We start from the raw sequence: 19,831 nt of genomic DNA on the forward strand, positions 1-19,831 counted from the left end.
CAATGACCTCTTCTCCCACACCTTTTATTTGTACGTGAAGCGTATTCCCTGAAACGGGCAGTACCTCAGCTGCCTCTCTACCCCCACCATCTCCGACAGCAATGCCTAGGGAACCGAACAGGTCCCTTGACTCCATTCACGTTTCATGGGTGTGGCTCTTGGGTTACATGGATTCAACATCCCCCTAACCTGTAGAAGTGCCCATTGTTCTAGGTCCAGCTATCTGCCATGTTTCCTCAGGCATTGTCTTTGGCTGACGTGCTTATGTTGCATCAACTCAAGACCTTGCACGCCACGGGCTCTAAGTGGACGTCCCTGCATAGCACTTAGTTACTGGTTCCTGAGTGCTCAGCTACTAAGGGACAGAAGTTGCATGAGAGACCTGACTCTTTTTAAAGCATAATGAATTATGCATGCAATAATGAGGCTGCAGGTGCCAGTGATCCATCTATTTCTGCACAGTTAGCCAGAACTGTGCACATCGCTTTACATCAGCCCTACAGGCAGATTTGTTGGGCCTAACCTCAAATGTGCTGGGCTTGCTTTTTGATTGGTGACGCTCCACCCACAACTGGGAGTTGACAAAATAGTCTGCTCCCTTCATTATGTGAAACGCTTGCTAGAGCCTCTGAGGGGGATAATCTTCAGAAGAACTGGTGTCGGTGCTTTCCTAGAGGGGAAGGTTATTTACTCCTAAGGGGAAAGCTGTCTGTTTACCTTCCTGTGCTTCAAAGCAGTGTATTCCAAGCGCACCCAGTGATTTGCTGGAGGAACAGTATGGGTGGGGGGAAGTAAATCAGAACATGCAGAAAATCAGCTGGCTAATCTGACAGTGAGTGGTGGCTCTTCAGGGTGGAGCAGAAAGAACGGAAATAGACATGCATTGCCTTGGGTTCAAGGCTTCTGCAGGAGAAGTTTGACATCATGGTAGCAGTTCAGTAATCGAGTTGCTGCATTTATTTTTAAATGCCAATTTCTCATTGCCATAACTTTACAGAGCATATGACTAATCTATCAAAAGACTCTGCAATAGTAAAATTAAAAATATTTGTCCGTGTTCATTTTAAGACTTGAGAAGTGAAGACACCTTTCCAGAGTAGAGGCATGCAGCCAACATGTGTATAATTTCCTTTGTAAGAACCAACTGAGATTCTGAGCTGTAGATTCCAGCCTGGAAGTTGAACACCCCAAAGTCTGGGTGGCGGTACTTTTGAGTTGTTTCAATCTATTGTAAAAAATAGCCATTTACAAGATTTAGAGCTATTTGGAAACCTCTTTCCCACCCTTCTTCCAAAGTTTGGAGGGTAAGAGTTGAATGGTTCATTAAGATCCATCTTTTGCAAAGACCAATATAACATACAAGGATTATGTAGCTAGACCAAGTCCTGCACTTAACTAAGAGCTGCATTTAAAAATCAATTCTGACTTTTACCTCAAGTAATAGCCAATAGATTGCACGAAGTAGCCCATGATGCGCAGAGAAGAGCAGCAGTTTTGCATTAAAATGGCAGCATTCCAAAGAAGCAGCTGAAATGCTGGCAACAAGGCTAGTACGCCAGTCAAGTTGAGAGATGACTAGGCAAGCTAGAAATAATGGTCATTCCAGCTTGTTACTGTATTTACTCCTGCGGGCAGCAAGGAGACACAGGAAGCTTCCACTACAGTTTAGCCTAAGGAGAAAAGAAATCAAGCCTAATAGAGTTTGATATGAGGATTGCTTGTCAATGGTTCTCATAATATAATTCAGGTTTTACATTTTATCTTTAAAAGTTGTTAATCTAGTTAGTGACCGAACAAAGCAGTAATTAGCGCTGAAGAGATCATTTTACTGATCAACAGCTCACGCAAACTCTTGGAGAACGTGGTTCTAATTAGCTAGATGCCCAATTTTTCCCAACTGGCACAGATCTTTCATCACTTAGAAGTTTATAATAGCTAAAAAACCACAAAGACAAGGAAACCCCAAACGCTCTTCCCACTGTGAGGCAGGCTTAGTTTAGCCACAGTCCTTGCCAAAGCATAACTGAGAAGCAAGTGCAATGCTTCAAACACATGCATGCAAAGTAATTTAAGAGTTAATCTGTGAAATTGATTAAACCTTGTCAGACATCACTAGAGAAGTGCATTCAGGTTTTTTGTTTTTAAAATCTAAATGAACAGGATGATTCCTAAAGCCAACTGGCTAATGGCTGGGGGAAAGAAGTGGGGTTGATGCTCCAAAAAGCACATAGAAAGTGAAATCCCCCTACACAGTTAAACCCATTATGGGCCTGATCCTGAGGAGTTGCTACACTGTGCAGAGCACAAGCTAGCTGGAGCGGGAGGGTATCACAGCTCACCTTAGCACTTAGTTAATGCTGCTCAATACAGGCCAATTCCCCAGCACTGCAGGAGCTCTGAAAATGGCTCGAATTTATGTCAGGCAACACATATGTGGCCTAGCGACAGCCCAGCTAAACCCCCTTTTCTTTGGTCATGCCCCCATTTCCATGCTATGCCAACATCGAGGGGAAGTGGGTCTGGGCTACCTGAGGCTCACCCAGACACGGGGAGTGGTCTCTCATCTCTGGTCTGGTTAAGCTGGCTTTAGAGCCAGATCCTGCTGGGTGCACGGCCCAAACCTTAAGTGCTTTGCTGACTCAGGGCCTTTGCTACCCTTATTGTGATGTATAACGAGCCATATCTTCACATTTAAGTTCCCTGCAGATGCAATAAAACCATCTCATAATAGGCGTGTCCTCGCTAATCAAAATGTTAAGGTTACTACGTGACAGCATAGACTGCACCATTCAGGGGAAAAACAAACAACCAGGAACTTAAAAGCTAAAAAATGAGTCGTTTAAGGAAGGCCCCATCATAATTTGCCCATGTGATAAACACATTCTTATCAAGTGTATAAGAATGTGTACATCATCACAGGACAAACACACACAGTCATTAGGCAACCCCAAGGTCTTTGCTAGAGGAAACGGGGGGGGGGTGCAGTGTGGTGACCCCCGCAGCTGATCGGGGGAGTGCAGAAGAGATGATGAATCTGGTTGCCTGTGTCCTTTTGAAAGGGACTTGGGTAAACTTTGAGAGCTGGCAGTAATGTCCTCTCTTCTCCCTGCTCTGCACCTGACACAGATCTAAGGCCAGAATCCCACCCATTTCTTGTTACTCATCAGAGAGAAGCCCAGGAGAGGGGGACGGCACTCCACATCTTCACTCCCATGGGCAGCAAAAGAGTCTGTCTGGGCATGTGTTCTAAATTAGCCTGCAGCCATCTCCCACTTCCTTATCCAAGCTGAAGGGACCAATGCTTCATTCATCTGCCTTATTCAATAAGGCAGCATGGTCTGAACAGTGGGGTCCTCTAGACTCATAGATATTAAGGTCAGAAGGGACCATTATGATCATCTAGTCTGACCTCCTGCACAATGCAGGCCACAGAATCTCACCCACCCACGCCTAGTCTCCTTATTCTCCCCATCCATATGACACCACCACTTCAGGATCCCAGGCAGGGAGGAGGAGTGTGTCTGGGTGGGTGGGTGTCATTTGCCTTGGGGACCCTCAGTAGCACATGCAGGAAGGAGTCATGTGCACAGACTAACTGGAGAAAGGAAATAAAAGGGATCTGTGACACATGGCCAGAAAGGGTTAACCAGCCTGCAGGCTGAATGACCCAAAACCCACCTTTGAAGTCATGTGACAAGGTATGTGAATGGTAATGAGGGCCATTCGTGCTAAATAGGCTAGAACTTTGAAATGCAAACCTGTATTAGAAGTAATACTGATTGCGGGTATCTCGATTAGATTAGATGCTACCTGTAAACAGACAGGTTCCAGAGGAGCAGCCGTGTTAGTCTGTATTCGCAAAAAGAAAAGGAGGACTTGCGGCACCTGAGAGACGAACCAATTGATTTGAGCATGAGCTTTCGTCATGAAAGCTCATGCTCAAATAAATTGGTTCGTCTCTAAGGTGCCACAAGTCCTCCTTTTCTTTTTGTAAACAGACAGTTCCTGTCTAACTATTGATTCAGAGATCAAAAGGGAATATTAACATTTTCGATGACTCTTGGGTAAAATAATGACAGGTTTCAGAGTAACAGCCGTGTTAGTCTGTATTTGCAAAAAGAACAGGAGGACTTGCGGCACCTTAGAGACTAACCAATTTATTTGAGCATAAGCTTTCGTGAGCTACAGCTCACTTCATCGGATGCTGTAGCTCACGAAAGCTTATGCTCAAATAAATTGGTTAGGGTAAAATAATGTCATTGTTTGTATGTCTCTTTGAAGTTTGTAATAGACTGCCTAATGGGTAAATTGCCCTATGTTAATTTGTGTAACTAATTACTGGTGGTGTTTAGAAAGCAGAAGTTTATATCAAAAGCCTATTGTTTAACCAGGACTGTGTGGTCAAGTGGATGCTAGAAAACTGTATAAAAGATCCGTGGGTCCTGATTCTGTCATTTCAGGTCTGAGTAAGCTTCATCAGGGAAGTTGGAGTTGCAAGACTGAGGTCCCAGTTATGCTGGTACGCCCTGAATATGAGATATGGACATTGGACTATAACCTATTAACTGAATTCTAAAGGAACTCTTTGCAACTACAAAGCTCACCATCTCGGTTATGACTCTGAACCTCAATGGATTGAAATCATGCCTGTCTGCATATTGATCTTTTAATCATACTCGCTCTCTTGTCTTCTAGTTTAGTTAATAAGAATTGGCTGTAGCGTGCATTTGGGTAAGATCTGAAACATTCGTTAACCTGGGAGGTGATGCATCCGATCCTTGGGCATTGGTAGACCCTTTTCTTTTATATGATAAAATAAGATTTTCAGAAATCATCATATTTGAGTGGGTACCTGGATGGAGGCCTGAGGCTGGATCACTTTAAGAGAACTGTGTTGTTCGGACTTCTGAGTAACCAGTGAGGTAATAAAGAAGCTGGTTTATGCTGGCTTGGTAAATCTAAGTATTGGAATATCCACCAGCTTTTGGGGGGATTGTCTGCCCCATTCTTTGCAATTCAACCTAATTGAGTACCACAGCTGGCCCCCACTAGGACCCCGGTCACAGCTTCCAAAGCCAGAACAAAAATAACCCTGTAGGGGCCCAGTTCAGCCCCATAATTCCACTGGCTGCAGGTTGTGACTTTGGGCTAGGTTTCAGGGGTACAGTAGGGGCTCCTAGCATGGGGAGGAGTGAAGAGCTCTCTGGCTGAAGCCAAGTCCAGACTCTTGGGAGGAGCCTGTCTAGCCATCCTTGGAACCTAGAGGAGTTCAAGTGTGCAGCTCTACAAGGGACACCCGCTTGTAGGTGGCCCCGTGAGCGGTTGCCTCTTCAATGCGGGTCAATGATTTCAGCACCAAGATGCATTCACAAGTTACAAAGGGCGTTCCCCCCCCAACTGGCAAACTGACGGCTTGACTTGGGATCCCAGAATCAAGCTGGACTCCTTCCTTCCTGTGCATGAGCAGCAGCAATCAAGTCTTTGCAGGCCACATTAGGTCTTCATTTACACCTGAGTGACCTCCCCACCCCACCCCCTTCAGTAGGGAAGTACAGTACAACTGATTGGAACTTAAACAGTTCTGCTGAGGCACAAGAAGGCAGAGTCCAGCTCACGCCGCAGCGGCTGTGTTGGCTCTGCAGGGCGGAGAGACGTAAAAAAGCAGCAAACCCCCGATTTTATGCACAGAAAGCAGCAGCTGTGACTGAATAGGCACAAGAAGCAGATCTGTTGCCTACGACAGCAGCCTTTCGACACCGTCGCCGTTCAGAGCAGAGCTGAACGTGGAGGACTTGTTGAAACACAAAAGAAAACGGCAGACCGCCACAGGATTTCCGTAACCAGCCACAACGCACCAGCCACTTACTAATTCAGGGGCTGCAGCGGGGGAGATCTAGCATTGTATTCACGGATGAAAGGCCTCATGAAGTAAGCTCCCTAGGCCAGATCCCGCAAAGGTAGTTACATTTTGAATTTCCATTGACATCAATGGAAATAAGGAGCCTAAATACCTTTGAGGAATGGGGCCTTAGTCACTACAGGAGAAGTGGCCATGGGAGTAACTGCATGCTCTGGCATGCAAGGTATTTACTGGGAAAGCAGTCAGAGAGTTTAGATAACGTATAAAATATGATAGGACTGGCATGGTTGTTTCCATGGCATAGAAAGAGTCAGATAGTGTGACCCAGCACACCAGATCGCTCTTCCAAGGCATCATCTTCAAGGAAAACATGGAGCAGAAATGGTGTTACAGTGGCTATTTAGATTGTAAGTTCTCTAGGACAGGATATGTGGGTACAAAGCATAGCACAGTGGGACCCTGATCTCAGCTGGAGCTCTAGGTGCATCTGGTATGTACACATAAATAAATAAATACTGCCACCACATAGCTCTTCTGCAGTGTTTCTGTCAGTAGATCTCAAAGCACCTGACAAAGGATGGCAGCATCATATCCCCATTTTGCAGGTCTCCTCAGTCCCAGTCCAGTGTTCTACCCACTAGGCCTTCTGCCCTGCAAAGATCACTTGCAAAGGGAATTGCAGATCTGGGTAATCCTTCTATCTAGCCTTTTGGACCCCAGTAAAGGGTAAATTGTGGTGTCAATCAAGTGTCTTTGATTACAGAATAAATACAAATCTAGCTCAAGCCCCCCACCTTAGAGACACTTCCTGATAAGCACAGAAGTCCAAGAAAACAAAATACAGGAGGGAGTACAAAAGAGGGAGTTACGCATAGGTGCTTCCCCCTTCAGCAAGGGATGGGCAGAGAGTTGTGAAGGTCCCAAGGTTGCACCTTGCTAAATCAATTTAACAGCCAAATGGTAAAGCCAGGTCATTCCCCATAGCATCATGGCATAGTACACAGATAGGAACACAGGAGAACACACCTAATGTCTCCCATTACCGTACCATCTGAGCACCTCTCCAGCTACAATGCATTTCTCCTCACACCCCTGTGAGGCAGGGCAGTGCTATCATCCCCATTGTACAGATGGGAACTGAGGCACTGAGAGACTAAGTGACTTGCCCAGGGTCACACAGGAAGTCTGTGGCAGAGCAAGTCTTCCAAATCCTAGTCTAGCATCTTACCCACTGGACCATCCTTCCTCTCTATCCAACTGCATACAGTAAGTGCCTGCTCCTTAGCACAAGGAAACCTCGGTAGCCACCCCACAGGAGCAGGCAATGAAAGGTTCTTGCCAAGGGACACGCTGGATAGAAATGCTACAGGTGTTGGTATCATCAGCCAGCTAACCATCTGCAATTAACTGTGAATGAGACTCACCAGAGCAGAATCCAGGGCTTGGCACCAGGAACCTGGGCACAACGAAACAAAGCAGAGCATGAAGGGAAGGAGCCAAGTGGACCCCCGGCACGCCTGTCTCCCCTGCCACTGACAGCCTTCTTCACTGCCGGGCCTGGCACTGCATAGACCCTGTCTCAGGTCTGGCTGCTGCTTTGCCCAAAGGAAGCTGCCTCCACCCCTCCAGTTCCTTAGGTTCCTGAGGGCGGGGCGAGGCAGCTGACAATAGGGCAAAGAACCCGCCAGTCAGGGAGCGCTGGCGGGCCAGTAAAGCGAGGGGCGCGTGTTTGGGAGGGGATTCTGCAAGGGAGCGAGGGCTGCCACTCACTGGGCTCCCTTGTTTGAGCTGACGCTACGCTTTGGTCTTAAGAGCGCATCTCCGGCTGTTGCAGGCTGGGTGACGATTTACTCCGCTCGAAGCCAACTGCCTGGCTAGAGTAAAAATAGAGCCTGGCTTTCTCCAGTGCACTGCGCAGGAAAGGCCATTCCCCCCCGAGGGACTCAGCAAGAGCAATAGGGCAGATCCCAAGAGTGCAATGAGGGGGTAGGCGGACGGTAGCTGCATGCGCTCAGCCCACAAGCTGTGCCATTCGGGACGGTTTTATCTGGGGGGCGGCCTGGCTCATGGCTCAGTTCCTGAGCAGTCTGAAAGCTTCCGTACAGACATTCCCTGAGAGGCAGCAAGGTTTACCAGCGTCCCCCAACAGGCCCACCCACTGCTCCACCAGCATCACTGAGCTGGGAATGAAGAACGGCTCCTGGGGGAGACCGACACACTTTTGGCCCCAGACGTGAAAAAGCTGCCAAATAAGCCAGGGCGACCCTTCGCGTTGCAACATCAGCGGCGTTATTGCCTCTGAGAGGCCTTTCGGCCTAGCTCACGTAGAGTCATTGGTTTAATATCAGATGCCTCCCCATGGAGCGGCCTGGATCTGGGGGAAGGGCGCAGGGCCTCTCCAGTTACTCTAACGACAGGCTCCGAGGTTACTGCATGGAATCAAGGTTTTACAGCACAACGAGAACCAGAGCCACGCGAGTCAGAAGAGACGTCCCTGTCGAAACAGCAGCGTGCCGCGGAGCGAGGAGACGTGCAGTGACTCACCCTTTCCCCAGGTCGGACTTCTAGCTAGACCAAGTGCAAGACGCACACCTGGCAGGACAGATCTGTGTGTCGCTGCCATACCCATGGCAGGGAGACTGGGGCATTACATAAAGGCCACCTTGCACAGCCGTTGTGGGTTTCAGCTGCTGGTACTGCCGGCGAGGAATTCTGCATTGCTCCATGAGAAAAGGGGAGGAGGGGGCGTTCTGCTGCTGGAGTCACTCAGGGGGGACCTGCATAACCGACGGGTTTTGCACTGCGCTCTGAAAGCGGTCGGACACATCCTTGGGTCTGGCCGGAAGCCATTCCACAGCCACGCACATCCTGCGCTCAGGGGCAAAAGACCTGAAGGGAAAAATAATGCAAGGCCAACAATGCACCCTTAGAAGGCAAGAGCGGAGGTCACTTTTGTTTAGAGTATTTAGGCTCCTCTTTCTTCCTCTACTTCAATGTCTACATGCTAGACATAGGTAGGACGGCCATCTGGCTAAGGCACTGGATTGACACTCAAAAGATCTAGGGGCAACTTCCTGGCTCTTCCACAGACTCCCTGGGTGACCATGGGGCAAATCACTTCGCCTTGATGTGCCTCAGTTTCCCCTCTTTACACTGCTGTCTTACCTTGCAGGGGTGTTGTGAGGGTTGATACATGAAATGTGTACAAGATGCTCCAACACTATCACTATTATTGTTCTAGTCAGGGACCCCATTGTGCTAGGTGCTGCACAAACAAAAGATGGGGCCCCCTTAAACATCGATCTTGGTCAGACAGAAGACCCAGTCACGAAGTTAATCACGTAATTAAAATTAAGCATCTGCTTAAGTCCATCTGAATTCTGCAAAACACTTCCACACTTGTGCTTCGCTTTAATCACATGCTTCAGAGCCACTGAAGTCAAAGGGACTTAAGCGCTTGCTTCAATGCTTTGCTGAATCAGGGCCCCAGTCAACCATTTAAGATAGAAGCAAAGGTGAGACCCAACCAGGGAACGTTCTTGCCAAAGGAGGAGTAAGATATTCGCACGATTACCCCGACAGAGCAAGGCAGCCAGCATTAAATGCTGTACAGGGCGCTAAGAGGCCGTTCTGCACTGGACCCAAACAACAGACCCAGGCCTGGCTTTTAAATATCTGAGTTTCTTTATTAACCTGAGTATAACAAATATAACATGTACACAGTATAAAAATGACCATAGAGCATGAGAGGGTTATGGGTACAACACAGATACGTGATCTATACACAGGAGTGGGTGATAATATATTAAACATTTTGTCGTTCGGAAAAAAGCAAGTTCTGATCTGTAAAAATTTTAATCCCATTCCACTAAAATTATACAAAGTGCCTTCAATACTTAAAAGTGACGGGAGGGAGGCAGGAGAGGTCTCCGTTCAGCCCGCGACCGTTACCCTGGCCCAGGAACGTACAACGCCAATCTAGCGGCTTCTCCGGGTTGGAGAGCTTTTAATAAAATAAACGAATTAAATTAAAAGAGTACAAAGGTTTAAAAGCATGTGAGACATGCACCCTCCGGAAATCGGCAGCATGCAGACAACACCGATGCTCTCAGCCCTACACTGGCTCCGAGCTGAGGGGAGGCAGATTTTGATGCTTGAAATACTGAACGACTTGCTGGGGGAGTTCTGCCAACACCGCTTTGGCCAAAGTTTCTTTAGGTGCCTGTATAAAAAAAGAACAAACAGGCCAAATGATTTATTGTCGTCACTTGTGCCCAGCAGCTGCCCCGGCGGGTCACTGGACTGGTATTAAGGCCCATGTACAATTACCAGGGTGGGTGTAGGCCCACCTGCGGTTACCAGGTTTTCATGCAAGCCCAGGTGCTGGTAGAGAAGGTAACAGTTGCCACGGTGGCTTTAGATCACGCCCACTCACCACTACAATGGAAGCCAGCAGGGCTGATACTAGAGAATGTGCCTTGGTATCCTGCCTCTCTTTCTCCCGGCATCCCAAAGCACTTAGAGCGTTGAGTCAGGCAGTTACCCTGCAGCGACTGTGCAGCATGCATTACGCACTCGCTAATCGCTCTCACACAGCCTTGGGCAACAGCAGCTGCTCTGCAGGGAGACGGGATGATGGCCCGGACACCGGGACTATCCTCCCAGCGCTATTGCATGGGATTGCTCGCTGCATAGCAGGAACTTCACCTTAGCCCCGATGGAGTCTGAAAAGCTTCTATGCAGAGGAGGCAGAATTGCCCAGTGGTTATGGCCCAGGACTGAGAGTCAGGGATTCCAGGTTATAACCCCACCGCTGCCACCAACCTGCTTCGTGAGCTTGGGCAGCATCACTTATGCTCTCTTTGCTCCGGCCTGCAAAACAGATGCAAGTGCCAAGCCTTGCTGCCCAGACTCACGCTTATCTGCGCTTTGGTTTTGCTGGCAGTCTGGAAAATGCCAGTAACGTCCCCTGGGTTCACGTCTCCTCTGCAGCAATGCACCACATGAGAACTGGGTAGGACTCCCAGTCTAGCAAGAGGGCTTGAACTCTGACTCTGAGCCGGGAGTGCGTACCTAGAATTCTGTACAGCATGAAACGTATGAGCCTGTCCCCTCTTCTTTAACTAGGGAAATGAACAGAGCACGCCAGTTCTGGGGCATTTCCCCCATGGGACGGGTCTCTGTGGCTGACTGACACCCTGCTGGAAATGGACCGGGTCTGGCGGGCACAGCAAAGCCGCCTGCACTTACGCTGCGGAACTCGCGGAAGGGCACGAACTGCACAATGTCCCGCATGGCTTCCTCGCCGGTATAAGACCGGAGCACGCGGTTATCCCCATCCAGGAACTCCATGGCTGCAAAGTCCGCGTTGCCCACCCCCACGATGATGATGGACATGGGCAGCTTGGAGGCCTGCACCACGGCGTGTCTCGTCTCGTCCATGTCGCTGATGACACCGTCCGTGATGATCAGGAGGATGAAGTATTGCTGGGGAGATAGAGCCGAGAGTGAAATCAGCCGCGGCGCTGCCGGTAGGTTATCGACTCCAGGCTTCTCCCAGCCCCGTGCACGCCCCCACAAAGACTTGTTCGAGGGGGAGAGGAAAGAGTTAACACGGACACAGCCCCAGTCCATGTGTCTGGGCGATTGCAGTGCTGAGAGATTGCAGATGCCTTTCCCATATGATATGGGCAAGTCAAGAGCCTAAGTGATTTAGGAGCATAAGCGCCACTGACTCTCAATGAGATTCACTTTCAATGGGACTTGCGCGCCTACATCATGTTGAAAACCCCACCCGTAGGTGCCTGAACATGAACTTTGCAACCTAACTTTGGGCTCCTATTTCAGAAAATTTGGGCCAGTGTCTCCTCATGGTCCACCATCCCATCCAGCTATATCCATCCTCCATCAACCCGCTGCTCTGAAGCCCTGTAGGCCCCTTACTCACCTCCTCAGACCTCTCTCCTCATCATTCGCCAGGAGACTTGGTCTCCTCCTTGTTGCCTTACATTCCTGCAACCACCCTTCCATCAGGAAGAGGCTCAAGCCAAGATCCCTCCTGGTCACTGGTCACACACCCAGCCACCTCCCTTATGGTTTTCCTCACTGACCCTCTGGACGTTTGCTCCCAGCCTTCCCACATCTCCACTAGCAATGGCTGACTCACCCGGAGGAAAGCCCTGAGACTGAAGCCACCCATGGGTTAGCACCCTCTACCGCACCCATCTCCCGTCTTCTAAGAACTATCTAGTTCCCAGGTGTCACCTGCCTAGAAGCTGGTTGGTTTTCCAAGCATTCCAAATGCACCTTGGCACAACTGGTTCTGAGTCTCCAATGAAACTTAGTACAATTCTCGTGATCTTTACTCACTCTCACCCTCTTCTCTTCCTCTTGTATTGCTTATTGCCTGTGTTTGTCCCATTAAGACAAACAGGTGAGAGCTGTGGCCATTTAATCTTTGTTAAGTGGACATTTGATAAATATTAGATACCTGTAGCAGAACCATTAGGGGATCCCCTGGGTGAAACCAACTCTTGTGAGCCCCTGGGATCCAGTATACGATGCACAGTGTTCAACTGCTTTGGGGAGGCAGTGTGGCGAAGTGGATAGTGCACTAGACTGAGACTCAGGATACTTGAGTTCTAGTCCCAGCTCTGACACTGGCCTGAGGAGTGACCTTGGGCAAGTCTCTAAGCCTCAGTTTTCCCATTTGTAAAATGGGGACAGTGATCCTGGCCTCCTGTATAAAGCGCTTTGAGCTGTACTGATGAGAAGAGCTAGAGATTATTATTAACAAAACTTGCCCCATTTCAGTATGAGTTTTGCTTCCATCACAGGGAGTCCAAGATTCAAGTTTGCTCAAGGGGTGTGAGAAGCAACGTGAGCCAAAACCCAGACAAACCAAACCTGGTAATTTACACTGCTCTTCTCCATAGCCCATTACCGATTCACTGTGCTAGACAGTCCACATCTCCCTCAGCCTTCTATGCTATTGACTGGACTACGTAAATTCCATCCATTCTAGTCACCAAGGGCAAAATCACTCTGAGCAGAAAGCCAACAAACGGCCTAAGTATCAACAAATGGGCCAAATATCACTTCAGCTCTCAATAAAGGGCTTACAATGGCCTGAGGTGTATGTCTACACTGCAATTAAACAGACGCAGCTGGCCCATGTCAGCTGACTCTGGCTTATGGGGCTGTAAAATTGCAATGTAAATGAGCAGGCTTGGGCAGGAGCCCAAACTCTGGGATGCCACCAGGAGTCCACGGGCTGTGTGCTGACCCTCTGCCCGGGGGTGAACGTCACCCAGTAACAGCCAGGTCCTGATGCTTCAGCAGCGAGCAATGGTTCCAACTCAACTGTTTACGGTCAACTTTCCCCACTCCCACTGGGTCATTACATTGTTTCTAAAAGAAAAAGAACAAAACGGTTCTAATTCTATTCAAAACAACACAGGTGTGTCCCCAGGGCTGTGGCTACAGGAGTGCTGCTTATTTGGCAGGAAGTAAAACAGAAGAGGGAAGTGAGATCTAAATTCCCGTTCAGTCCCTGCTGACCACTGATAGAAAGGTTGTAGATTAACTAGTGCAGCTCACCGGGAAGACGGGGAAGGGATAAGAAATACATGGACTGTGTGTCAGATTTGGGGAAACATCTACAATTGTGGAGCGAGAATGCTCCCTGCAACGTTACTGAGTCAAACCCAAGTGGGGGTTTTGCCTCCAAATACACTACTATTAAGCAGCCTAGGGATGCACCCAATCCCTGCTCAGATGCAGGTGTAACGATGTCTGTCATGGGTCTTCCCATGCACCGCCAAGACACTCATCCTACTGGCTAATGAAACTGCCTCAACGAGTACCACCTGTCCCTTCGACTCAGAGCCCAGCATTTTAAGAGTTAAAGGGGTCACCAGCCATGCTTTGGCTCCCCTGAATTTTAACCTGCTTCAAACATTTCCAACCATCTTAACTTTTAAAATCACCGGATTATCGACTGTTCGGGCCAAAATTTCCAAGTGAGCCCATCCAAAGGGCACCCCCAGAGCTTGGCTTTACATGTGCAAAACCTGCAGCTGGCCAAAGCTGCTCGTTCTGAAGGTGCAAAACTCCAGGGGTGCAGCCAGTTTGGAAGTGCGGGCAGGAGAAGGGCGTGTGAAGGGGTTTTACTCTTCTAGCCCCTGCTCTTGCAGTTTTAACCCTGGCTGCTGTAGAGCTAAACTCCGGCACAGAGCCTGCCTCTCCCCTGGGAGCAAAGTAGTGCAGAGCTCAGGTACATCTCCCTTGGTTTTCAGCTAAGATTTTTAGCTGCCACACAGCTTACGGCACCCTTCATTGTGTTATGCTCTAAAGATGAGAGAGCTTTATAGCTGCACTGTCGAGGCGACAACTCCTTGGGCCAACATCATCCTCCATTTAAACACCATGAAGTCAGCTATATTGGAAATAAACCTAGCCCCATGTCCTTGGTGAGGACTCCTCTGGACTTACAGACATTGCTCGCTATATTCAGCACCAGAACTATTCCATGCAGGTCTAGGGTGAGTCCTACCCAGCACCGGAATGATTCCATGCAGTTCTGTGGTGAGTGAGATTGTGCGCACAAACACACACAAACACACACACGCACCCCCCCGGTGAAAATGGCTGTGCAATTGCAAAGAGGTCGGACGCCCTCAAGGCGGATGTGCATTTGCTTATGACATTTCCATGACAACGTCATTCCAAGGGGTGCAAGATGACTCAGTGATGCACAAGCATTTGAGCTCTTCCCCACTTCCTACACCGGAGGTAAGCAGGCCGGAAGAGATTACCTGACAGAGCAAGAGCTGTGATTTCTCTCCCATCAACCTCCAGTGCTGCCAGTGGAGATGTAACAGCTTGAGACAGAGGCCCTGCTCTCCAGGTCACTTCTAGTTAAGGCAAAACTTTGGTGCAGAAATGTGGAAATCCCAGTCAAGTCAGTTATCATTCGGCTGCTTCTGGTACTCCCTAAATTGCCAGTAAAACACAGAGGACTGGTTTAACTGGGAATTGGTCCTGCTTCAAGCAGGGGGTTGGACTAGATGACCTTCTGGGGTCCCTTCCAACCCTGATATTCTATGATTCTATGACTGAGCCCGTGTGCCAGGGTTTGACTGCATTTCAGACCACACTCACTCTCTTCATGAGAAACAAACGCCATATAAGTAAAAAACACAGTTCACCTGAGCTTGGAAAAGGCTTACTAACACAGACCTACGATTAGATCAGACCAATGGGACCCATAGAGTCTAGTTTATTAGTAACACCCAAATCCATGTGTTTAGGTGGAAGGCACAAACTCACAATGATATGCTTAATTGTGCAATGCTTTCCCAGGAAGGGGAAATTTTTTCCTGACCCCACCTGGTGATTGGATTATGCCCTGAAGCGTGAGGGTTGGTAGCACCTGTGTTTCTTGGTATAATTCCTGGTGCTAGCTTTGCGCATATGTATGTATCTACTCATGCACAAACTGCCCTACCGAATCATTTTTGGTTATGAACATTAAAGAGACAAGCTTCAAACTGCTTAACTGATACAGCTACAAAACAAGGCTGAGCCTCACTCCAGCTACCATTCCTTGTCAACTGCAATGACACTTCCTGATGTATCTTGCACTGCTTCTTCTACTTTGGAGAGTTCCAAGTAAGGGTTCCCCTCTGAGAAGGCCCTATGGCCTGCCTTCTGGGGTTCAGCTTTCTGGGAAGATAGCAAGAGCTTTCTAGTAGTCCGTTACTGCCTCAGTGGGGTATAAAGGAGTCTGGCAGCTATCAGGGACCAGAGCCACTGTGTAGACAGGACCACTTCCATTGCCCCTGAAGGTCACTAGGAAGCCAGTGCAGAATGCTTGCATTGTCCTGGCTCATTTAATAACCAGGCAGCTGCATTCTCCACCAGGGACTTGATCCTGCAAGGCGCTGAGCACCCATGGCGCTTACTGAAATTGATGGGATTTGAAGGGACTTGGCACCTTGCTGAACTGGACCTTTAGGTGAAATAGGCTTTCAAAGGTAGCCCCAAGAAGGCTCATTACAGCAGGCCAGCCTGGAAGTGGATAATTGTGGTATGGTCCAATTCAGGGAGGAAGGGCCAAGCAGCTTCTGGATCAGCTGAAGATGGCAGTAGTATTATGAGCCAGCTTTGGAGACCAAGAGCACTAATGGACCCAATAAGACCTCAAGATTGCAATCTGCTAAGACTAAGGCCTGCTATGCCCTTCTTTACAGAGCGATCAGTCCCAGCCTCTCAATACCTCCAGACATTTGTCCCCTTCCTTCCAGCATCACCTCTGTTGTCTGGATAAAGCTCAATTCACCCAACTTGCATCAAGGGGCTCTGGGTAAAGTAAGTAGAGTGTAGAATCCAGGTTCTATGACAAAGGGAGCTGAGGATCATCAGCAAATGGATGCTGCTGCAGCCCACATATCTAACCATCAGTCTTCCCCAGCAGCCTGGCACCCATCAGACAGGATGGGTGACGGAACCCCACAAGAGAGCCCTCAGAGGAGATCAGTGATTGCCTCTCAGCACCCCTGAGAGGGATGAGCAGATTCTACTCCAAAGCAATCCCATCCACTTATGTCCTTATGGTCAAGCACATCTAGAACTACTGAACAGTCTGGGAACATAGATGGCTGATCTTTGTTCACTGACAGGGGAACCAAAAGTCCGGTGCGGTCTCCATGCTAGAGTGAGACTAGGTTTACAAGGAAACAGGGAGAATTTCGAGGATGCTAGTGTAGACCTGCTAATATTGATCTTCTCAATAACCTTCCCCAGAGAGGGAGGTTCAAGATATGGTGGATATTGATTCGTGTCAAGACTAACCGCTTATGGGATAAGTGGCACCCTGCCTTAAAAAAGAGAAGCATTAAACAGCCTCATTAGTATCAGAACCAAGCTCTCCTCAATGGCTTTTACAAAGGTCCATCTGACAGGTACATCCCAAAACGCCATCAACAAAACCTAGTCAGACTTAGCCAAAAGATCCCCAGATCCTCTTTGATACTGTATCCCTGGAACTTGGTACTGCCATGGATCTGAGCAGTCCTATTCATGAAGATGGAGTGAGAGATACCCACCACTCTCCAACAGGAGGAAGCTTGAATTCAGTCATACTGTCCATCACCAAGAGGTGATCCACTAGTCAAAACTTTGCAGTTGTCATGGTGGAGACGCAAAATCTCTGACGTCCCCCACAACTACAGGTAGGGTGAAAAAACTTCTGTGTCACCTTCAGTTGGATTTGGAACATGTCTCTCCCTATTTGCCTTCCCCTACCATCACTCCCCTATCACGGGAAAGCGGAATTGAAGCAGTGAGCTTTAGCTCTTTGCTGGGAAAGCAGTAAGGTCCATGCTCATTCCAAGCTCTTGGAGACGTGAGCTCTGCAGATCCAGGCCAGGTGCCCAGAAAGCTTCGTCTCCCAGTGTTTGTGAATCTCGCCCTTGTGGATGCTAGTTTCATTGTTCCTCAGCAACACAGCAGCTGTGCAAGGTCACAGTCTGAGAGAAAAATCTCTCAGAACTCTGATCCAATGCTACAGAGGGCTGGTCAAAGAGAAGTGCCACCGTTTTTGAAGTATTTTTCAGGGGTCACAACTCCATAACACCTATTGGATGGCCTGCACGGATCTGTATGCAACAAAAGGACATGCAGGTCCTAGAGTGCAGTCAGCAGTCCCTTCCACCAGGACTTACTCCAGGCCTGGACTTCGGGAGGCCCCGCTGGTGACAAAAGTCAGCCTTGGTTGCGTTAGTCCCCTTGGAAGTATGAGAGCCAGAGAGAACCAAAAGATCTGACTGTGTCCAGCAGCCTTGATACAGCACCCTTTTTACATTTTTTACAACCAAGGATGGTCTCTTCTCCACCAACACTGCAAGATCTGGAGGAAACATATCTGAGGGGGGAGTGAGATGTTTTGAGGGTCAACAGTAAATGCTCAGAGGTCACCCTAATCACCAAAGAACCAGCTGTCCTATTCAGAGCCTGAATCACTCAAGCTGATGCTTCTCACAGCTGACATGTCTTGCGTGCTAGTTAACAGAGAACATTTAATATCAAAAGATTTAACTCCATGAAAAAGCACCACCGATTATAACCACACAGATTCAAACATGCCCTTAATTACAAAGAACTCCACACACTCTGCTCACAGGCTTTTATCTCATGCCCTTTGACGATCCTAAGCTGGTGTGAAAAGTTAATGGTTTTGTCTGAAGTTATTTGTAAGCACCATTGAAATCTTGCTTTTGTTCTTCCATCCTCTTCTACAGAAACATCCGGTCATTAGCTGGCTGGGCATTGGTGCCCTTTCCTGTAATGGGGGCTCCAAGAAGGGTCTGTTGTGATAACTGGGCCTACCAATCCAGCCTAATTGTGAGTTCAGCTGTAAAAATTTGTCACGGTAACATATAATAAAGCATGGTCTAAACAGATGCAAGAGAACAGAGACAGAAACTATTTTAGTCGAAACCAAAAAGGCCACATCAGTATAATCCAAGGACTGTTGAAACGATGCTTCTTAAAAACAGATGACATGGAGCGGAAGATAATGAACCCAAAACTGGTGGGTTGGATATTAGGCCTAATTGGTGGACAAAATTATGGGGGGATGGGCTTTCCACCCACCATTCCCTTTGTGGGAAAGAGACTTTTCAGGGGGGGGGGAAGAACTCTTTGGAAGAAAAGACAAGAGACTACTGCAGCATCATGGCTCCACCCCCATCGTTTCTTGGCACCTCGGACCTTCTTCACCCTGATCCTGAGAGGTGTACTCCAGAGAGAGGGAGCCAGACACTGCTTCCCCCTACCAGCTCCAGCTGAATTCCAACCACCACCTGGGATGACCGCCCTTACCATCCAGACACTGTCAAACAAGGGAGGTTTTCCTTCGAAAACTGACTTTAACAGCAGCTCCAGCCCATCTCAAGCAATTTCTCTTTCCCCAAAAGGACAGTTGTTACCATCTTTGATACCATCTAAGAGAGTGTCAAAAAGGGGGTGGGGGTTCCTTTTCAAACTCTCTCTAGCTACAGGGAAAGGGAACAAGAAATGCTGTTAAAAGGGAAGCCTGACTCACTACTTTACATTTCAAATGCTTTAACTGGTTTCCCCTTCTTTTCTGTATCTTTAATAAAAGGCTAAAAGGATGTTTAATGTTGTTTTTGCCATGGTTCTCAGCTGGCTGAGGTCTCTGTATACCCAACCCCAGACTTTATTTAACGCTGGCCAGTGACTGGGCTATGTTTACACCCTTGGCTCATCTAGGCCATCGAAAATTAATACAATGCACCAGTGTGTGATATTCATAGCTCACTTGCTCTATGTTGATCAGACATGGGCTTGGATCAAGCCACCCAGATCTGAGCACCTCCCAGCCTGGGGGAACTTTGGAGGGGGGCGGGGTCTTAGGAAAAATGGCGTGGGGCTCATGGGCACTCAGAACAGCTAAGATGAAAGGAAGTACATGTATTAGGTGAATAAGTGACCCACCCTGACTTATTAAAAATGGGTCCCATGGTTCCAGCCCCAGTTTAAGAAAACCACTGATCAGCCGCAAACTCTTTGCTAACAAAATATCACTGATGCTAAGGATATGTCTACGCGGCAATAAAAGACCCCACAGCCGCAGTTGGCCCAGATCAGCTGACTCAGGCTCACAGGGCTCAAACTTACGATGCAGATATTCGGGCGTGGGCAGGAGCCTGGGCTCGGAAACCCTGCGTGGGGGGCGGGTCCCAGGGATTGGGCTCCAGCCCGAGCATTGACACTACTAATTTTAGCCCTGCAGCCCGAGTTCTGCGAGTCCCAGTCAATTGACCTGGGCTCTGAGACTCGGTACTGTGTTTTTTTTTTTATTGCAGTGTAGACGTAGCTTAAGAGTTTAACAGGATCCAAAAAAGGTCTCGAAGTTTATGTAAATAACAAGAAAATTCAGACTTA

The 19,831-nt window shown here is 48.4% G+C and overlaps 1 protein-coding gene across 12 annotated transcripts in view; it reads right to left on the minus strand.

Annotated features, from left to right (window-relative positions):
- CPNE2 (copine 2) overlaps positions 1-19,831 on the minus strand; it is a 201,962-nt gene that overhangs the window by 40,070 nt on the left and 142,061 nt on the right. For 5 of the 12 annotated variants that reach the window (XM_073307443.1, XM_073307440.1, XM_073307433.1 and 2 more), the window contains 2 exons: positions 11,111-11,347; positions 9,526-10,082 (listed from right to left, as the gene is read on the minus strand). The exons of 6 other annotated variants lie outside the window; for them this stretch is intronic. In XM_073307443.1, the coding sequence (XP_073163544.1) occupies positions 9,975-10,082; positions 11,111-11,347 (345 nt within the window). In that variant the 3' untranslated portion in view covers positions 9,526-9,974. Of the gene's footprint in view, positions 1-9,525; positions 10,083-11,110; positions 11,348-19,831 lie in introns of those variants that run through there. One more of the 12 variants, XM_073307441.1, reaches the window with a different exon arrangement.

Source organism: Lepidochelys kempii, chromosome 12 (genome assembly GCF_965140265.1).
Source record: "Lepidochelys kempii isolate rLepKem1 chromosome 12, rLepKem1.hap2, whole genome shotgun sequence".
Lineage (NCBI taxonomy): Eukaryota > Metazoa > Chordata > Testudines > Cheloniidae > Lepidochelys > Lepidochelys kempii.